At 40.0% G+C, this 19,592-nt stretch overlaps 1 protein-coding gene across 2 annotated transcripts in view; it reads right to left on the reverse strand.

Moving 5' to 3' along the window:
• Window positions 1–19,592, reverse strand: part of SORCS3 (sortilin related VPS10 domain containing receptor 3) — a 615,618-nt gene that overhangs the window by 209,924 nt on the left and 386,102 nt on the right. For both annotated transcript variants that reach the window (XM_073904225.1, XM_025881120.2), the window contains exon 5: window positions 1,044–1,117. In XM_073904225.1, coding sequence (XP_073760326.1) covers window positions 1,044–1,117 — 74 coding nt within the window. The remainder of the gene's footprint in view (window positions 1–1,043; window positions 1,118–19,592) is intronic.

Here is a 19,592-nt window from a genome sequence, read left to right on the forward strand (position 1 = left end):
CCACCTTATATAAGACAAAAATGGCCATCTTGTGACTTTTTAAGGGCACTGAACTAAGGTGCTTAAAAAGAGATAGAAAATAGGGACTACTTTCCAAGATTAATTTTGGTTTTGTTTTAATTAAGCATATAATTAAGCATATTAAACACTTGGGTGCATGCTTCTTAATCTCTATTCCTTTGGCTATACCTCTGCTGAAATGAAAGCAAGATACAAGTAAGAAGACTTTTCACATTGCAGCAGGGAAGAACAAAATATAAAATTATACCAAACCACGTTTAGCTTGCTACAACCAAGGTAAAAATAGCACGCACGTATAAAGGAACACCAATTAATAAAAACACTTTCTGATAGGCGGAGGGCTAATTTTCCACTTGGAACATATACTCACTCTTTAAAAAAGGCTTTTCAGAATGTGCTCCACAGAAGCTGTTCTGAAGGATTTATCATGTGTGACATGGGAAAAGGATTCTTTAGTGAAATAAGTTTAGGAGTCCTCTTCAGTCTCTGGGTTTCTCCAGAGTCTTAATTATCCTAACATGAATCCTGCATCTTCACTAAGGCAGAGTTAAATAATCATTACTTAAAATTGCTTGACCATAGAAACACTTAAGAAAGGAGAAGCATTTTGTGGAACTAGTTTTCTTCAGAGTACACTTTAGGAAATACTGCTTTTAGAATAGGTACACAAAATATATACTTCTCCCAAACAAAGGGAGATTAGCACCCAGCTAAGAGCACCTGGTCATGACCTTCTCATGGAGCACCCTAGCCCAGTGCGTTTCAAACTTTAACGTACACCTGAATCACTAGGGACTGTGTTACGTGCAGACTCCTACTCAGGAAGTCTTGCCTGAGACTCTGCATTTCTAACAAGTTCCCAGGTGATGCTGATGCTGCCAGTCTGTGAACCACACTGAGTAGCAAAGGGCTAGAACACACGTGTTTTCAAGTGCTGAAGGTGTCTCCAGTATTATCCTGAGTGCTATGCTCTCTGATAATTCTGTATCCAAGAGGGTAGTGGGTCTGTGGATGGGACTTACCAGTAAAACCTGTTGGGTGTGATGCGTTCATGCATGAGTTGCCACCGTCTTCCAAAGTCCATGGAGCTGTAGAGCTGCAAAACAATGAAGTGAGGAAAGCATAAGCCTCAAGGGCACAGGTCAACATAAATACACATGGCATCCCCCTGGATAAGGACATTCTAGTGCACCAGAGTGCCGACCTCAGTTGGCATCGATTTTATCTAGATAAAAGCTATGAATATGACCATGCCATACTTATCATGGTGACTTCTGCACCAAGTAGGTGCTAAACATATATCCAATCAACCAATGATTTTGAGCTGAGTGTAACTCCTTTCTGATGCCATCCATCATTCTCTCCTTCAGGGGTAAAGCCTTTCATAAAATTCTTATTTTTCTTCAAATTCCTTGATATCTTTAGCTCCATTCAAAACAATTCAGCAAAATTTATTTAAAATTTATTTACTGAATAGCTCCTACATGTAAGGCACTCTGGTGGACATGAAGATAAAGAAGAGGTAGATTCTGTGTTCTCAGGGAAATAAAACACATGTAAAAATACTCATCTGCTGGTATCTGAGCCAATATTATGTATAAAATATTGCGCTGTTCAAGTTTTATCGCTCACTGCTCCTATATATAATCTAAATGAAATGGACTCTTCACTAGCAAGGAGGATACCACGCTTGTTTATAGTCCTAGGTCTTCACAGAGATAAGGCCATGCTTACGCCTAAGTAAGCATTACACAAGCGTGGGTGGCTCCCTCCATGCAACCTTTTCCAACCAGTCCAAGCCACTCATCTTTCTCCCTTCTCAATTCACTGCACTCATCTTTGGTTTCCACCGAACACTTATCATGAGGTAAAACGTGGTTATGTCTTTCGGATTCATCTGTACTATTTAGTTGTGTTTATATTCCTTCAATATATATGGAGTTCACCAGATATCTGTTGAATAAATCAATAATGAAAATGGGCATGTAAGAATGGATAGTAACTCATGGAATGAGAAAAAAATTCTAGAAGAGGCTCAAGACTTTGGAAAAATAAAGAAGAACCCCAGCATGGCTAATAAAGTCAGATTCCAAATTCACTTACTTTTATGGATGTAGAGTCTGACTCCTTTTTAACACGTAAGAGAAAGGCCAACATTCCTATCACAGACTAGCCAAGAGTATGGAGTTTATTTTCCATTGTATGCCTGGAAGTATAATAGCTCTGACTGATAATGGAAATAATGGAAATAATAATAAAAAGAGGTAGACTACACTGCTCTTTCACATACATTTGAGCCTTACAAGGACACTGAAAGGCAAGGCAGTTATGACTACTTGAATCCTTGCTCTCAAGCATTTTCTGACCTGCCAGGGAGAGTCAACCACTCACCCCAGGTACCATCACTATTTTTACTGTCTGCCTCTAAGAAGCTGTTCACACCAAGGCAATACTGGTTGGCATGCCCCTCCTGCCATTAGGCTATGAGTCATAAGAGAGGCAGGAATCATGCCCGACTCACCTCTGTGTATCAGTGGTTACAGAATGCATATACAGGTGAGCACACAAACCTCCTGTTTCGTAGCTAATGAACTCAGTCTTGGGGAAGTTAGGTTTTGGTCAAGAACTAGGATTTAAGTTTTCTGACCCCTGGCTCCCAGCTTCTTCCATGGACTCACGGTGCCTAGTTTATAGGGAGAATTCTACCATGTTTATGTTCTTCACACTTTCACAGGTGGGGAAATTGGGAAAGGCAGAAGTAGATGGGCCTTAAGTTTATAGAAATGGGGTCAGATGAAGTATCTTCCCATTATCACATCCCCAGTACTGTTCCCCTATAGGGATGTGCTGTCTGGCATACCACACCCAGGTCACGCTGCCATCTGTAACGTTCTGAGTCCCTGATCTTGCAACTCATACAGAAGTAATTTTTGAACGAACTTCTGGTAATCTCAAGTAAGCCTTGGGGGGCTTAAAGAAGTTTTATCCCATTTAGCCCATTTCATATTGCCCATCTCTCAACTTATAAACAGATGACTCTCAAATATACATACACCACACCAAAGGGGAAAATGGGCCAGAGGTTAGAGCTCTAGAAGTTGAGAAATGGGCAAGATTAACAGGAATGGAAATGGAACAATGAGCCTTCCTAGAGCAACATAGCTTGAGCTAGGCCTTTGGAGATAGGTGGTATAGACAGGAGAGAAGGTGAGTAGAGATTTTATAGGGTGAAGAAAACAATAAGAACAAAGATGTCAATATGGTTAAGATCTTGAACTTGGCTTATGGGGAAGTTTTTAAGAGGAAGCAGAGACGTGACGACTGTCACTGGCTAAAAGGAGGTGGAGGTTGTCTGTCTGCCCATTTTCTTGTCTGTCTCTCTTTCTATACACCCAACTATTTGTGGCTGATCCTATATTTATCTGTATGTATATTCATATTGGGGAGGGTGTTGGGAGGAAGGAGAGAGTTGGTAAGGACCAGACCATTGCATTGGAAAGAATATACCCTTATATTTTTTTGCAAGGACTGAGATTTCCATGCATAGTTTTAAGAAATGGGTCACTCTCCTTCCCATGGCAGGTGTCTGAGAGACAGATGCTCAGACTTAAGACATGTTTCCCAATTAAACACAGAAGAGACTTCGGTTGGAGCCTTCTATAACCCAAAGATATCAGACTCTCTGTCAGCCCAGATTCCAATCATAGAAGCAGAGCTCCAAATCCCTTCAAATAAAACCCAGCATGATTCTGTCTTTCTCTGCTGCGAACTCTAGAGACAAGCCAGGGAAGAACCATGAGGGTCACACTGACACAGCTGGAGTCTCAATCCTCCAGAGAAATTATCAGTCCTTCCATCATGGAGGATCTGGTAGCAGCAGAATGCCTCCACCACAGCTCCTGCTAGGACTCACCCTTGGGAGAAGCATGACTCCTCTCGTCTCATGCTCTTCCTAACAGAGAAAGAACAAGAGATCAGCTGCTGATCTCCTCATCCAAGCCTGTTCCACCTCCTGCCTCCCTTGTCTCTGGTTTTGCTTCTTCAGCTCTTCCGCTTGACTGATGGGAGAAAAATTAAATTGAATTCTCTGCCTAGAGGCTGATTCAGAGGAACAGAAAGAGCAGGCTCCTATTCATTAAGAGCTAACCATAGCTACCTTGTCTCTCCATCCACATAAGTTGCTGAGTCTGGAATGAATTTTATTCTACCGCAAGCTGGATCCTTGCAGCCTCTCCATTCACCTATGTGTTCATCCATTTCTTCCTTCCTTCATTCATTGACTAAAAGCGTATCAAGAAACCGCTATACTTTAAGCACTCAACTAAGGCTGTAATTACAAAGGTTAAAAATGCCATGAACGGTGGAAGACAGAAATTCAGACAATTACACTGTCATGCAATATATGTCATAATATTATTACTAGTTATCTCTGCAAGGGTAAGACTGAAGGCCATCAGTATTTTTTGTTTTGGTTATCTGGGTCTTTAAAATTATTAGGACCATGCATTACTTTAGTAATTAAAAAAGCTCTAACACTCAAAGAGAAATAAAGAATTTAGGCAACCATTCAATAGTAAGTGTTACAAGATCATTTAATGATATGAAAATGCTTATATTATTTATTTTAAAATATATTGCAAAACATGCATACATTGACACTAATTTTATTTAAGTATTGCAAAAACTTGAAACACATCAGAAGGAGATATGCCAAAATATTATCAGTGGTTATTTCTGAATTGTGGGACTATGGTAACATATTTTTTAAAGCTTTCTATCATTTTCAGATTTCTTTACAATGGATAATATTTCAATAGTAATATAAGCCACAGTTTTATTCTATTTTTATTTTTATAATAATAATTTCTAATCATAATGTATTCATTATATTTACCTTTAAAACTACTTTTTAAAAGGCCAAAAATTAGAATTCCAATTTTTTCCATGAGTGACCTGGAATCACACAAAGCAATATGGGATTTTCCATAAAATGGTATTACACAGAGATCATCATGGATAGTGGTGAATCCTTCCTAGGACAAGCAACATATTAGCTCACATGCTGTTTAAATAGTCCTGCATGGCTTCAACCCAACGTGCTCTATGCAACACTAAAATAGATTTTCCAAACACTAAACATCTTTAGAAACATTTCTCCTTTAGGGTGCTTGGGTGGCTCAGTTGGTTTTAATCCTCTGACTCTTGATTTTGGCTTGGGTCATGATCCCAGGGTTGTGGCATCAAGCCCTGTGTCAAGCTCTGTGCTCAGCACAAAGTCTGCTTGTCCCTCTCCCCTCGCTCTCTCACTCACTCTCGCTCAAATAAATAAATAAAACCTTAAAAAAATTTCTTGTTTATACAGAGTTACATATATGAGAGTGTTCTCCACAGCCTGCCTCCTGATGCCCCCTGCCCCCCGCAAGGATGATATTCCTGAACCTTTAGCAGAGAACAATCCAGATCCTCTCCCTTCCCTTCTTCCCCTATGTGTCATGGTCTCATATCTCATAACAACCACATATTCAGTGGCAACACACACACACACACACACACACACACACACACACACACACACACAAAGCCCTAAATGAATCATTGGAACAGATGGAAAATATGAAAGAAAATGCTCTTTTCCTTATTGATCCAGTTATTAGTTCCCTAATTACATCAGCCTGCCAGGGAAAAGCATCTGATAGCTGAAGAACTAGAGGCAATTTAATCAATGTAATATTCCACAAGAGGAACAACAAGTTGTATGTGGAAAGCTTAAGTCCAAAGAATGATACGATTGCATTAGGAGGTTATTGCTTGAACTGTGTTCCCCCAAAAAGATATGTTGAAGTCCTAACCTCTAGCATCTCAGAATATGACCTTATTTGGAAATAAGGTCTTACTGCAGATGTAACCACGTTAAAATGGGGCCAGGGTGGGCTCTAACCCAATATGACTGATACCCTCATAAGGATAAATTTGGACACACAGACAGGAACAGAGGGAAGACAATATGAAGACACATAGAGAGAAGGGCATGTGAAGACAGAGGATTGAAGTGAGGTATCCACAAGCCAAGGGATGTCAAAGACTAATGACAAATCACCAGAAGCAAGGAAGATGCGAAGAAGGGCTCCCCTTTAAATTCTAAAGGGAATGTGGCCCTGCCAACACCTTGATTTTGGACCTCTAGCCTCCAGAATTGTAGGACAATGAATTTCTATTGTTCTAAGTCACCTAATTTGAGGTACTCTGTTACAGTGTCCCATGTGAAACTAATATAATTGACCCTTGAACAACATGGGTTTGGACTGTGTGCATTCACTTATACACAGATTCTTTTTTTGATAAATGTAGTCCAGTGCTGTCAATGTATTTTCTCTTCCTTATGGTATTCTTAATAACATTTTCTTTTCTCTAGATTGCTTTATTGTAAGAATACAGTATCTAATACATGTCACATATAAAGTATGTGTTCATTGACTGCTTATGTCATCAGTAAGGTTTCCAGTCTACAATAGGCTATTAGTAGTTAAGCTTTTAAGGAGTCAAAAGTTATACATGGATTTTCAACTGCACAGGGGATCAGTGTCCCTAACCCTTGTGTTGCTCAAGGGTCAACTGTACAGACATCTTACACCTACCACCAAGAGTAATAATGACAGGGGTGCCTAGGTGGCTCAGTCGTTAAGCATCTGCCTTCAGCTCAGGTCATGATCCCAGGGTCCTGGGATCGAGCCCCACGGTTGGGTTCCCTGTTCCATAGGAAGCCTGCTTCTCCCTCTCCCATTCCCCATGCTTGTGTTCCCTCTCTCACTGTGTCTGTCTCTGTCAAATAAATAAATAAAATCTTTAAAAAAAAGAGTAATAGTGACAGATCTTGCTACATTTCTCTGTTTTTTTTTTGTGGGGGGGGGTTGTTTTGCTTTGTTTTTTTGCTTTTTATTTCTACTCCTAGACATTTAGTTGTAAGACCAGAAGTCTGGTGTATGACCAGATTGTTGAATCTGTGATTAAAAGCCAAAATCTCATTTCCCTATATTTTTCTCTCCAATAATTTTCACCACACCCCTAAGGATAGTATTTTCTAAGAATAAATATGAATTAATAATGACCATATGGCGGTAACCAGACATACTCGGAAGAGGCAACAAACTATGCATTTTATGGGGGCTTTTGGTGATTCAGCCAGATTCCCTAGAGCCAGCATATCGTCCATAAAGAGGGAAGAATGGTTTGGAACACATTTATATAAAAGCTCTCCTCTGTAGCAAATTCAAACTTAATGTACAGCTGTCCTGATTGTTTTTTTCTCAAAGCCTATAGAATTTCGGTAGCATTCTGCTGAATCGTGGTCATGATGGTCTTTGTCTTTCAAATAAAATGAGGCTGGTTTGATAAAAATAAGGTTTCTGCACTTATTTCCTTGGTAGCAACAGAGGGATGGTAGGGCTTGGCTGGGCTATGAAGGACTAAAGGGAGAATCCCCTGGATTGTGGTAGTATTTATGGTAGGCAGGAGAGAAACCAGGGTCACACAGTAGCAAAGAGTCCTTTCCAATATGTGCCTCTGGCTCCTTCCTCAGATGTTCTCCAAAACACCCCTCCCCTGATAACTGGTGGGGACAACCCCATCCAATGTCCCTCTAAGCTCTGGGTACAGATAAGAGCTTCTGTCCTCAGCAGCCTTTTTCCTTTGCCCTTGACAGATATAAGGCATCTCTGCCATAAATATACTTATTTTTTAAATAGGTACTCAGGCTAGTATGTGATTCTTTTGTAGAAGGCAACATTTTTCTTCTCTTCTTGAAGATTTCTAACCATAGAGGTTGTCTTTTTCTCAAATGGCTTACATCAGTCATTCCTTTGTTTAACACGTATTTATCAAATGTCTATTAACAACCAAGCACTGTGCTACAGGTTTAGGATACATCAATGAATCAGACAAAAGTCTCTGCCCACAGGGATCTTACTTTCCAGTGGAGATCAGGAACTCAAATGCCCTCAAGTCTCTGGTGTGAATGTGCGAGGGAGGTGTAAGAAAAATGGTACCATTTTTGTATTCTTTAGACACATGATCATTTTGCTAGCACTTCACACATGAAGAAAATTTCTTTACTTACTCAAGAAGATGATTTTCCCCATTTTTATTGAAACGCTTGCCACTTTAGGGCTATCTTTTGTTTTCTTGCTTTTAATAGAGACACAAGCTCAAAAAACATGTTTTCCTCTCAACTCTAAGGAAAACAGGTGCAAGTGTGATAAACTATCTGGCAGATGACATTTCCCCACAACACTGGGGAGAAACAGGGAATCCAGAAAGCTCATGCTCTATCTAAAAATGGGCTTAGCTGTTCCTTAGCTGGACAAAGAGAGCTAATCTAGTGTGATCAGGCCTTGAAATTTTTCAAGGGGACTGAAAGTTGAGATTTCTATGAGAAGTCTCTGTATTTTTCAGTTTTGGCAAAAAATTAAACATTTAAAATGTACTTCAGGGTAAATAAGATGTCTTGATCCAGCAGGCCAGGGCTTGCCTGAGGACCACCCATTTGTGACATGAATCTTAGCATAGTAGACGTATGAATGTCTGAAGGAGAGAGTGTGACTATTTGACCTTGAAGTAGGGTTACCAGATTTAGCAAATAAAACATAGAATGCCCAGGTAATTTTTTTTTAATTTTTTTTATTGTTATGTTAATCACCATATATTACATCATTAGTTTTTGATGCAGTGTTCCATGATTCATTGTTTGTTCATAACACCCAGTGCACCATGCAAAACGTGCCCTCCTCAATACCCATCACCAGGCTAACCCATCCCCCCACCCCCCTACCCTCTAGAACCCTCAGTTTTTCAGAGTCCATCATCTCTCATGGTTCGTCTCCCCCTCTGACATACTCCCCTTTTCTTCCTCTCCTGTTATCTTCTTCTTTTCCTTTTTTCTTAAAATATGTTGCGTTATTTGTTTCAGAAGTACAGATCTGTGATTCAACAGTCTTGCACAATTCACAGCGCTCACCGTAGCACATACCCTCCCCAATGTCTATCACCCAGCCATCCCATCCCTCCCACCCCCAACCACTCCAGTAACACTCAGTTTGTTTCCTGAGATTAAGAATTCCTCATATCAGTGAGGTCATGTGATACATGTCTTTCTCTGATTGACTTATTTCACTCAGCATAACACCCTCCAGTTCCATCCACGTCGTTGCAAATGGCAAGATCTCAGAATGCCCAGGTAATTTGAGTTCAAATGAAAAATAACTAATTTTTTGTGTAAGTATATGTCCCATGCAACAATAGGGATCTGCTTGTGTTTTTTAAAACACTGTTATTTACCTAAAATTCGAAGTTAGCTGTGTTTTATCCACGTGTCCTGCATTTTATCTGGAAACCCTCCCTTGAAGTCTCCTCCATTCCATTTCTAAGCATCTGGATCATAAGATACATTCCCTTACGCTATGCGTCTCTATTTTTTGACATTGGATGTCCCAAAGTAAAGAATTGTAAATACTCCCTGTAGTCTATTAACTCACATCATTTTACTCAACTTATTTAGTATTCCTTAAGCACCTAGCATGTGCTAGGCTCAGTGCCAGGTGTGATGATCCAAAGATGAATAACACCAGGTTTCCTGACCTCCAGAAACTCAGAACTCCGGTGGGAAGACAGACATGTCAACAGATAAGTGCCACACAACACAACAAGGCCCATGCCCACAGAGGTGGACAACAGCGAGGGAAACACATGGAAGGGGTGGTCAGTGCTGTTGGGTCAGTCACTGAGCCATGGGCTGAGTCATAATGAATGAGTAGGAGCTGTCCTGAATGATAAGTTCCCCCCAAACATTGCAGCTAACAAAGGTGAAAAATTCTGGTCATTAGGAAAGATGTTGGAAATAAAACAGAAACATTATCTCATCATCCTCCAAAAGTATCATTTGCTTGGCCCTGGATCCGTGCACATTGGTCTAAGTGCCACAACAAAAAGGAGAAAGAACACAGAAGGAAAAGGAGCCAAACAAGGTCATCTAAAGGGTTGAAGAGGAAGAGGAGGAAATAAGTGCATCAGAGTGTGGGGTGCAGGTAAAATGAAGACTTCAAGATGAGCAGCAAGAGTGAGGTCTGTAAGATCGGGGAGTGGAGGCAGATATACACTCATTCCTCAAATTTGGAAACACCCTCCCTCAAAACCTAAAAGAGGCAAGATTAAACACTGAACATGAAGAACTACTTCTAAAAGTGAGTTCATAAAATTCACTACTGTAGGAAGGTGGTGAGAAAGGCACAGGATATCCTATAAACAGCATCAAATACAAATTAAGACTCCATGCTTCTCAAAGTTGTTCGTCAAAACATCTCCCACAGCCAGAGAATACAGCATCCCACCAGGAATCTGGGAGTTTGGCCTTAAGCAGTCTGATAAAAGGACAAAGATCTTCAACTCTCTTAACTCTTACTTTGAACTTCCATGGATGTTTTGTTAGTTTATGCTACCACATATCTGTGCTTAGAATACAAGATAAATTTTTTCACAAATCTTCAGGTGAAGTGGACCCTCTAGAAAGACACTCTATACCTATTATACTTACTCCCTTTTACCACTGACCCCCAGGGGTGCATTATTAAGCCAAATGTGAAGAAGGGATACCAAGAATGTCTGGTGCATATGTATGACTCCTCAGATTTATCCTCCTAAGTAGGACTCCAATGCCAGAGGCCATGTGTACATTTGAATAACCAAAGCCTTCTATATTTCCCAAGTCAGCATCCTACTCTCTGATGGAAGTGCTACCAACTTAAAGGTCCATTTGAGAACACAAAGCACAGATCATGCTCACCCCCTTTCTCCCAGTGCCCCCCACCCCTCAGTATAGAGTGTTTTCCTCCACTGGGCATGCAGAAACTAGCTCATAATGAGACTGATGTCTACACTGTCAAAGAAGCGACACCATGCTCATATTCCCCCTGCCTATTTCTCCAGGATTCTCTTCTCCCCCTTATTTTCCAAGTTCCAGCCACACTGGTTTTCATTTGACTTCTTAAACATGTTGTGGGCTCTCCAGTCTCAGGGCTTTTGCACATGCTGTCCCCTCTACCTAAAATGCTCTCTTCCCACTCTGCATTTCTCTCTCTTTCCATTCATGTACTGAGCTGCTATTCACACGTCAGGTATCAGCAGAAATAACACTTACTAAAGGAAGCCCTCTTTGGTTACCTCCTGCCCATGTCCCTCCTGCCCCCATGGCCCTCTAGTCTCTTATTTCATAACATTCATCAAAATATGAAACTACAGGGAAGCCTGGGCCACTCAGTCAGTTGAGCGTCCGACTCTTGGTTTTGGCTCAGGTCATGATCTCAGGGTCATGAGACTGAACCGCATGTCAGGCTCTGGGCTCAGTGTAGAGTTGGCTTGTCCCTTTCTGTCCCCCTCTACCCTCCCCAAACTCAAATAAATAATAAATAAAATATTTTTAAAAATACTAAAAAATATATGGAATTACATATTCATGTAATTATATGACTGATGTCTGTCTTCCTTTGTAGGTAGTGGGGATTGCTACCTTAATAATTCCAAGTGTTTAACACCATGCCAAGTACAAGAGGATAGATGCTCACATAAATATTCACTGAATTAATACATAAATATTCCTTTCCAAGTCTTTTAAAGTTCTATTCTTTCCATCCCAAAGCCCCATAATTTGTCTAAAGTCTACCCTTCTTTCCATATTAATTCAAACTGTCTCCCTTCCATGATGCCATCTGTGGCCATAGTTGGCCAAAAGAGGCAAGATCACAATGGAAAAACTGAAAAACTACTTTTAAAAGCAAATTCATACAACTCATTACTGTAAGATTCTGGGGAAAAAGGAAGAACACCCTATAAACAGTATTTCTTTTCTCATATTTAACACCCAGTGTCCAACCAGATTCTAATAACAGTTTTCTCTTTTAAGTTCTAGAACTGTTTTTATTTAATTCCATCAAACAGTGATCTAGTCACGCATTCACTTATGCATCAAAACTTCAGGTGATCGCTTCAAATTGATCATTGATTAGAGGTTCTGGATGACAGGAATCCCCTCTGAAATTTTGATCTGCCGTCCCCCACTTCAAAGAAACTGCCTCTGGGCTGCTTAACAACACAGAATCAGAGAATAGTAAACTTTTGTAGCTGAGACTGAATCATCTGGACAAGTATTTTTACACACGGGGAAGTGACATCTCAGAGAACCTCGGTGTCCTGCCTGTGATCCCACACCTCCTCATCTGTGAAGCTAGGATTCAAACCCAGGGTCCTGACTCCCATCTCAATGCTCTTTTTACTGCATGTGCAATTTTTTTTAAAATTAATGGCATAACTTTAAAAGAGAAACAAATTAATATTACCTTACCGGAACAATCGCTCACTTGAGTATGCCATGCATGAATGACACTGTACCTTGAATCTATCTACCATTTTTATTTACAAGTCATTCTCACAATTCACTTTATCCTCTTTTATACTGAAGAGTATTTTCTGAGCCAACAGTCATATAAAACAATCTTATAAATAATTTACATAGTATTTACCCAAATCCATTCTTTTGTCTCCACAAGCCTATTCTCTTGACCATTTTCCTTTGCAATCAGATTCTATTCATTTTCATACATTACGATTCAGAAACATCTCATATTAAGCAGTGCCCTTTGAACACAGATGCTGATATTACTCTGTGAGCTGACTTTTTTGTTTGGACTCACATCCCTCCACCCTAACCTGTGTTTTCTCTCTCCTTAATGATTTTGGTTTCACACCACATCTTATTATTAAATCCACTTTCCTGGCCTTTTCACTGCATCCAATTTGTCCTTAACTCCTTTCCAAATTCAGATTTGATTTTCCTTCCTAAAACCCTGAATCCAAAAGAGGCATGAAGAACTTAAATCTCTTAGTTTTAGGTCATTTATTTAATTTAAATTACCTTCTCTAAGTTAACAATAATACCTGCCTTCAGTTGGGAAGAAATGAATACTTCACTTTCCCTAACATATGAAACACCATTTAAAACATATCTCCAGGTAGACATTTCAACATGCACATGATTTTAGTATTAATATATAGCCAGAAATTTTTAAAGTTCATTCAAACTCAAGATATTAAAGGTTTAGGTCCCTTAAGATATAGGATTTTTGATTCCTCATCCAAGAACAGTAATCCTAGGAATAGAACCCAACAGAATATTACTACTCATGTTCCCTAAACATTTGTAAAAGCTGCCAGTCAAATGTGGTGAGAAAGACCCAGGATTCTGTGTGGCAGGCTTTGTTGGATTCATTCAGCCTCCCTATATCTATCGTCTTTATAAAGCAACTCTCAGCCCTTCCCCTCAAGAGCTAGAATTTATTTCCTCACCTTTGAATCAAGGCTGTCCTTGTTCCTTCTCTTGGCATCAGAATGCCGTGGAAGTGGCAGTGTCCCAGTTTTGAGGGTGGTCTCTAAGAAACCATGAATATTTCCAATCTTTCAGAGTGCTGTCATTCCCCAAGTGACATTAGCCTGATGGGGGTTGAAAGATCACACAGAGAGAATCTAGGTATCCTACTGGAGGTCATCTCAAATCACCACTCAGCCATGTGACCTCTAAACATTAAGAGAGAGTGAGCCAACATCAGTATAGTTCCATACTCAACCATAGATGACCACAGACACTTGAATGGATCTAGCCAAGACAAAACCACCCACTAACCCACAGAGTTGTGATCAATAATGAATGTTTACTGTTTTTAAGCCTGAAAGCTAGGGAGAGTTGGTTACACAGCATTAGCTAGCTGATACACAGAGCAAGATTCAAGTTGTAGCTCTATCAATGACCTCACAGGACTGTTTTAAATTCCCCAAGCTCAGTCTTCTTATATAAGTATGAGGAAGGGCTTCTCTCTCTTATATAAGTATAAGGAAGGGCTCTCAAATTTCAAAGGCACCCAGATATCTTGTTTAAAAATGCATTATCCAAGCACCCCTCCAGAAATTCTAGAATCAGGAGGTCAAGAGGGGAGCCTGAAATCTGCATTTCAACAAGTAACGGATGACTCTAATGTACATGCTAAGAAGCCACACATTAAGAAACACTGCTCCAAACAAAAAGAAAAGAGAAATGACCCAAATCAACAAAATCGTGAATGAAAGAGGAGAGATCACAACCAACATCAAAGAAACACAAACAATTATAAGAACATATTATGAGCAACTATATGCCAGCAAATTAGATAACCTGGAAGAAATGGATGCATTCCTAGAGATGTATCAACTACCAAAATTGAGCCAGGAAGAAATAGAAAACCTGAACAGACCTATAACCACTAAGGAAATTAAAGCAGTCATCAAAAATCTCCCAACAAACAAAAGCCCAGAGCCAGATGGCTTCCCAGGGGAATTCTACCAAACATTTAAAGAAGAATTAACACCTATTCTCCTGAAACTGTTCCAAAAAATAGAAATGGAAGGAAAACTTGCAAACTCGTCTTATGAGGCCACCATTACCTTGATCCCCAAACCAGACAAAGACCCCATCAAAAAGGAGAATTACAGACCAATATCCTTGATGAACATGGATACAAAAATTCTCACCCAAATACTAGCCAATAGGATCCAACAGTACATTAAAAGGATTATTCACCATGACCAAGTGGGATTTATGCCTGGGCTGCAAAGTTAGTTCAACATCTGCAAATCAATCAATGTGATACGATACATTAACAAAAGAACAAGAATCATATGATCCTCTCAATAGATGCAGAAAAAGCATTTGACAAAGTACAGCATCTTTCTTGATCAAAACTCTTCAGAGTATAGGGATAGAGGGTACATACCTCAATATCATAAAAGCCATCTATGAAAAACCTACAGCGAATATCATTCTCAATGGGGAAAAGCTGAGAGCTTTCCCCCTAAGGTCAGGAATGTGGCAGGGATGTCCACTCTCACCACTGCTATTCAACCTAGTATTAGAAGTCCTAGCCACAGCAATCAGACAACAAAAAGAAATCAAAGGCATCCAAATCGGCAAAGAGGAAGTCAAACTCTCACTCTTTGCAGATGATATGATACTTTATGTGGAAAACCCAAAACACTCCACCCCAAAACTGCTAGAACTCCTACAGGAATTCAGTAAAGTGGCAGGATATAAAATCAATGCACAGAAATCAGTGGCATTCCTATACACCAACAACAAGACAGAAGAGAGACAAATCAAGGAGTCGATCCCATTTACAATTGCACCCAAAACCATAAGATACCTAGGAATAAATCTAACAAAAGAGGCAAAGGATCTGTACTCAGAGAACTATAAAATACTCATGAAAGAAACTGAGGAAGACACAAAGAAATGGAAAAATGTTCCATGCTCATGGATTAGAAGAACAAACATTGTGAAGATGTCAGTGCTACCTAGAGCAATCTACACATTCAATGCAATCCCCATCAAAATACCATCCACTTTTCTCAAAGAAATGGAACAAATAATCCTAAAATTCGTATAGAACCAGAAAAGACCCCGAATAGCCAGAGGAATCTTGAAAAAGAAAAGCAAAGCTGGCGGCATCATAATTCCGGACTTCCAGCTCTATTACAAAGCTGTCATCATCAAGACAGTATGGTACTGGCACAAAAACAGACACATAAGATCAATGGAACAGAATAGAGAGCCCAGAAATGGATCCTCAACTCTATGGTCAACTAATCCTTGACAAAGCAGGAAAGAATGTCCAATGGAAAAAAGACAGCCTCTTCAACAAATGGTGTTGGGAAAACTGGACAGCAACATGCAGAAGAATGAAACTGGACCATTTCCTTACATCACACACAAAAATAGACTCCAAATGGTTGAAAGACCTAAACGTGAGACAGGAGTCCATCCAAATCCTAAAGGAGAACACAGGCAGCAACCCCTTCAACCTCAGCCACAGCAACTTCTTCCTAGAAACATCGCCAAAGGCAAGGGAAGCAAGGGCAAAGATGAACTATTGGGATTTCATCAAGATAAAAAGCTCTTGCACAGCAAAAGAAACAGCCCACAAAACCAAAAGACAACCGACAGAATGGGAGAAGATATTTGCAAATGACATATCAGACAAAGGGCTAGTATCCAAAATCTATAAAGAACTTATCAAACTCAATGCCCAAAGAACAAATAATCCAATCAAGAAATGGGCAGAAGACATGAACAGACATTTTTCCAAAGAAGACATCCAAATGGCCAACAGACACACGAAAAAGTGCTCAACATTGCTCGGCATCAGGGAAATCCAAATCAAAACCTCAATGAGATACCACCTCACACTAGTCAGAATGGCTAAAATTAACAAGTCAGAAAACGACAGATGTTGGCGGGGATGTGGAGAAAGGGGAACCCTCCTACACTGTTGGTGGGAAGGCAAGCTGGTGCAACCCCTCTGGAAAACAGTATGGAGGTCCCTCAAACAGTTGAAAATAGAGCTACCATACGATCCAGCAATTGCACTACTGAGTATTTACCACAAAGATACAAATGTAGGGATCTGAAGGGGTACGTGGACCCCAGTGTTTATAACAGCAATGTCCACAATAGCCAAACTGTGGAAAGAGCCAAGGTGTCCATTTACAGATGAATGGATGAAGAAGAAGTGGTGTGTGTGTGTGTATATATGTGTGTGTGTGTGTGTGTGTGTGTGTGTGTGTGTGATGGAATATTATGCAGCCATCAAAAGGAATGAGGATCTTGCCATTTGCAACAATGTGGATGGAACTGGAGGGTGTTAGCTGAGTGAAATAAGTCAATCAGAGAAAGACTTGTATCATATGACCTCACTGATATGAGGAATTCTTAATCTCAGGAAACTGGGGGTTGCTGGAGTGGGGGTGGGGTGGGAGGGATGGCATGGCTGGGTGATAGACACTGGGGAGGGTATGTGCTATGGTGAGTGCTGTGAATTGTGCAAGACTGTTGAATCACAGATCTGTACCCCTGAAACAAATAATGAAATATATGTTAAGAAAAAAAAAAGAAGAAGAAGATAGCAAGAGGGGAAGAATGAAGGGGGGAAACTAAAGCGGGAGACGAACCATGAGAGACGATGCACTCTGAAAAACAAACTGAGGGTTCTAGAGGGGAGGGTGGTGGGGGGATGGGTTAGCCTGGTGGTGGGTATTAAAGAGGGCACGTTCTGCATGGAGCATGGGTGTTATGCACAAACAACGAATCATGGAACACTACATCAAAAACTAATGATGTAACGTATGGTGATTAACATAACAATAAAAAATTTAAAGCAAAAAAAAGAAAAAAGTAACCCTGCTCCAGATAATTCTCAGGAAAGATTAGACATTTATAACTAAGCCTACCCCCGTCTTCAGCCAAGCTCTACCCCATCACAGGTAGACAATGTCCAGCTGAAAACACAGAGCTCCATTGAGACAGAAATATCATAAGCTTGCTCTGGGGCCTATTAGAGAAGAGTGACTTGACCTTAAGTCAGATATCTCTTGACTCCTGGGAACACACTCCTAGCTCCATTACAGAAGCCATGGCCTTGACAAAGGAAATGGCAGAGTGTTTCCATTCAAATACCATTCTGCCCAACTGCCAATGCTGGAATACAATTAAATAGCAAAAAGCATAGCTTCAACTAAAACGCACAGTAACAGCTGGTCTGTGCTCCCTGGAAGTACAATGCATTTATTACACACATAATTAGACTTCCCTCTAGATACAAAAGTGATATGGCCTATGCAAAAACTTACCACAGCCTGGCCAACCCTCGCCCAAAGCTCTCAAATGGTGCTGATCCCTGGGTTCTAAACCAGGGTGAAGAGCGTGAGAGGGTAGGGGCAGGAAGACAGCAACTGCTTTGAGGATCTTCTGTTCGTGGCTTTAACGACCCAAATCAGTGGTTCTCATCTCTGCAGGGGAGTCACCCAGGAGTTTTAAGCAATACTGATGCCTATGCCCCACCTCAGAAAAATAAAATCAGAATCTCTGGGAATATACCACCTGGGCACAGGTCTGTTTAAATCTCCCCAGGTGATTCTAATGTGCAGACAAGGTTAAATACCATTGGCCTAGAGCAGAGATTGGCAAACTATGATCCACCTGTTTTTGTAAAGAAAGGTTGATTGGAACACTCATTTATTTAGAGTTGAGTTGTTGCAACAGAGATAACATGGCCAGCAAAACCTAAAATATTTACTCTTTAGTCCTTTACAGAAAGTTTGCCAACCTTGCTCTTAGGTACTGATCTTTAATACTGGTTAAGGGGTCCTGACAGGAGTTTTATCTTGAGTGCCTCCTATCTTGGTTTCACAACCCTTTGACCTATTTTTCCAACATCAGGAGCTCAAAGTCTATAATAATTTTAGCAGGCACTTAGTATGTATCAGGCTCTAGGTTAAGTGGTTTGCATCATCCTACCTAATCCCTACAACTACCCAATAGAAAAATTCTGGTTATCTTCATTTAAAAAACAGAAAACAAAGATTTGGACAAAACTAAGTCACTTGCCTGAAAACAGAGCAAGTGTGGAGGTTATATTCAGACCAAGCTGTCTGGTTCTCTGGCCCATGTGCTCAGTAACCATACAAGCCAAGATTTACAACATGGAGACAGAGCTTCTGAGCCACACTGTACTGGGAGCTTGGGCAGGCCACTTCAAGGGGTGTAGGGAGGAGGTTCTAAGATGCCTACCTTATAGAGCTATGATAAGATCAGAGGTAGCATGATGCCTAATAAAATGAGAATGTCTGGTACAATGAAACACAATGAAACTATTCTTTTGTTGAATGTTTTCCTTGAGGCTTTCCTGACTATATTTCACTAATTCTTTGCATCCATTTAATGAACTCAGTAATTTAGTGAGCACCATCCATAAACCACGTGTGGTTCCATCTGCTAAACATACAGTAGAGAACAAGATGCTGGAAAACACAGTTTGCCAATCCCTGACTTCATGGAGTTTACACGGAAGTGGGGGACAGATATTTATATATACATAAATAAGCAAATATATATATTTATATATATTACTATATTATTAACTTATAAATTAAATATTATACACTTCTCATTATCCATAGTAGTTATGTTCTAAATTGAATTTAAATAAAATAGTAAAATAATAATACTTAACTCATAGAATTGTTTTGGGGATTAAATTAGAGAATGTAAGTGCTTAGTAAAATATCTGGCACATAGTAAATACTCAATAAAAACTTTTATAGCTGTAAAAAAAAATGTCACCACAAACACTGATGTAGCAACTATCATTGCTCCTAGGGGAAATCTCTGGTCACATTTTCATCAATCAATATGTAACCTTGTTTTAGGTGTGTCTCTATTTAAAGACACATTATTAAATGCATATTGTTAATCCACTAACATTGGACTCACAGCCATCCCATCACCAGAAGGCACATCATAGCCACCTTCTGCTTAGAAACACCAGCCAGACACTCAGCACACTTGCACGTCATTTTAAAAGTGGAACCACTGCAGGAGAGCACAAAAATTGCCAAAACCATCACACACACACACACACACACACACACACACACACACACACACACAC

This window comes from Callorhinus ursinus, unplaced genomic scaffold, assembly GCF_003265705.2.
Source record: "Callorhinus ursinus isolate GAN/ISIS: 27379988/994484 unplaced genomic scaffold, GSC_fseal_2.0 scaffold20, whole genome shotgun sequence".
In the NCBI taxonomy this organism is placed as follows: Eukaryota; Metazoa; Chordata; class Mammalia; order Carnivora; family Otariidae; genus Callorhinus; species Callorhinus ursinus.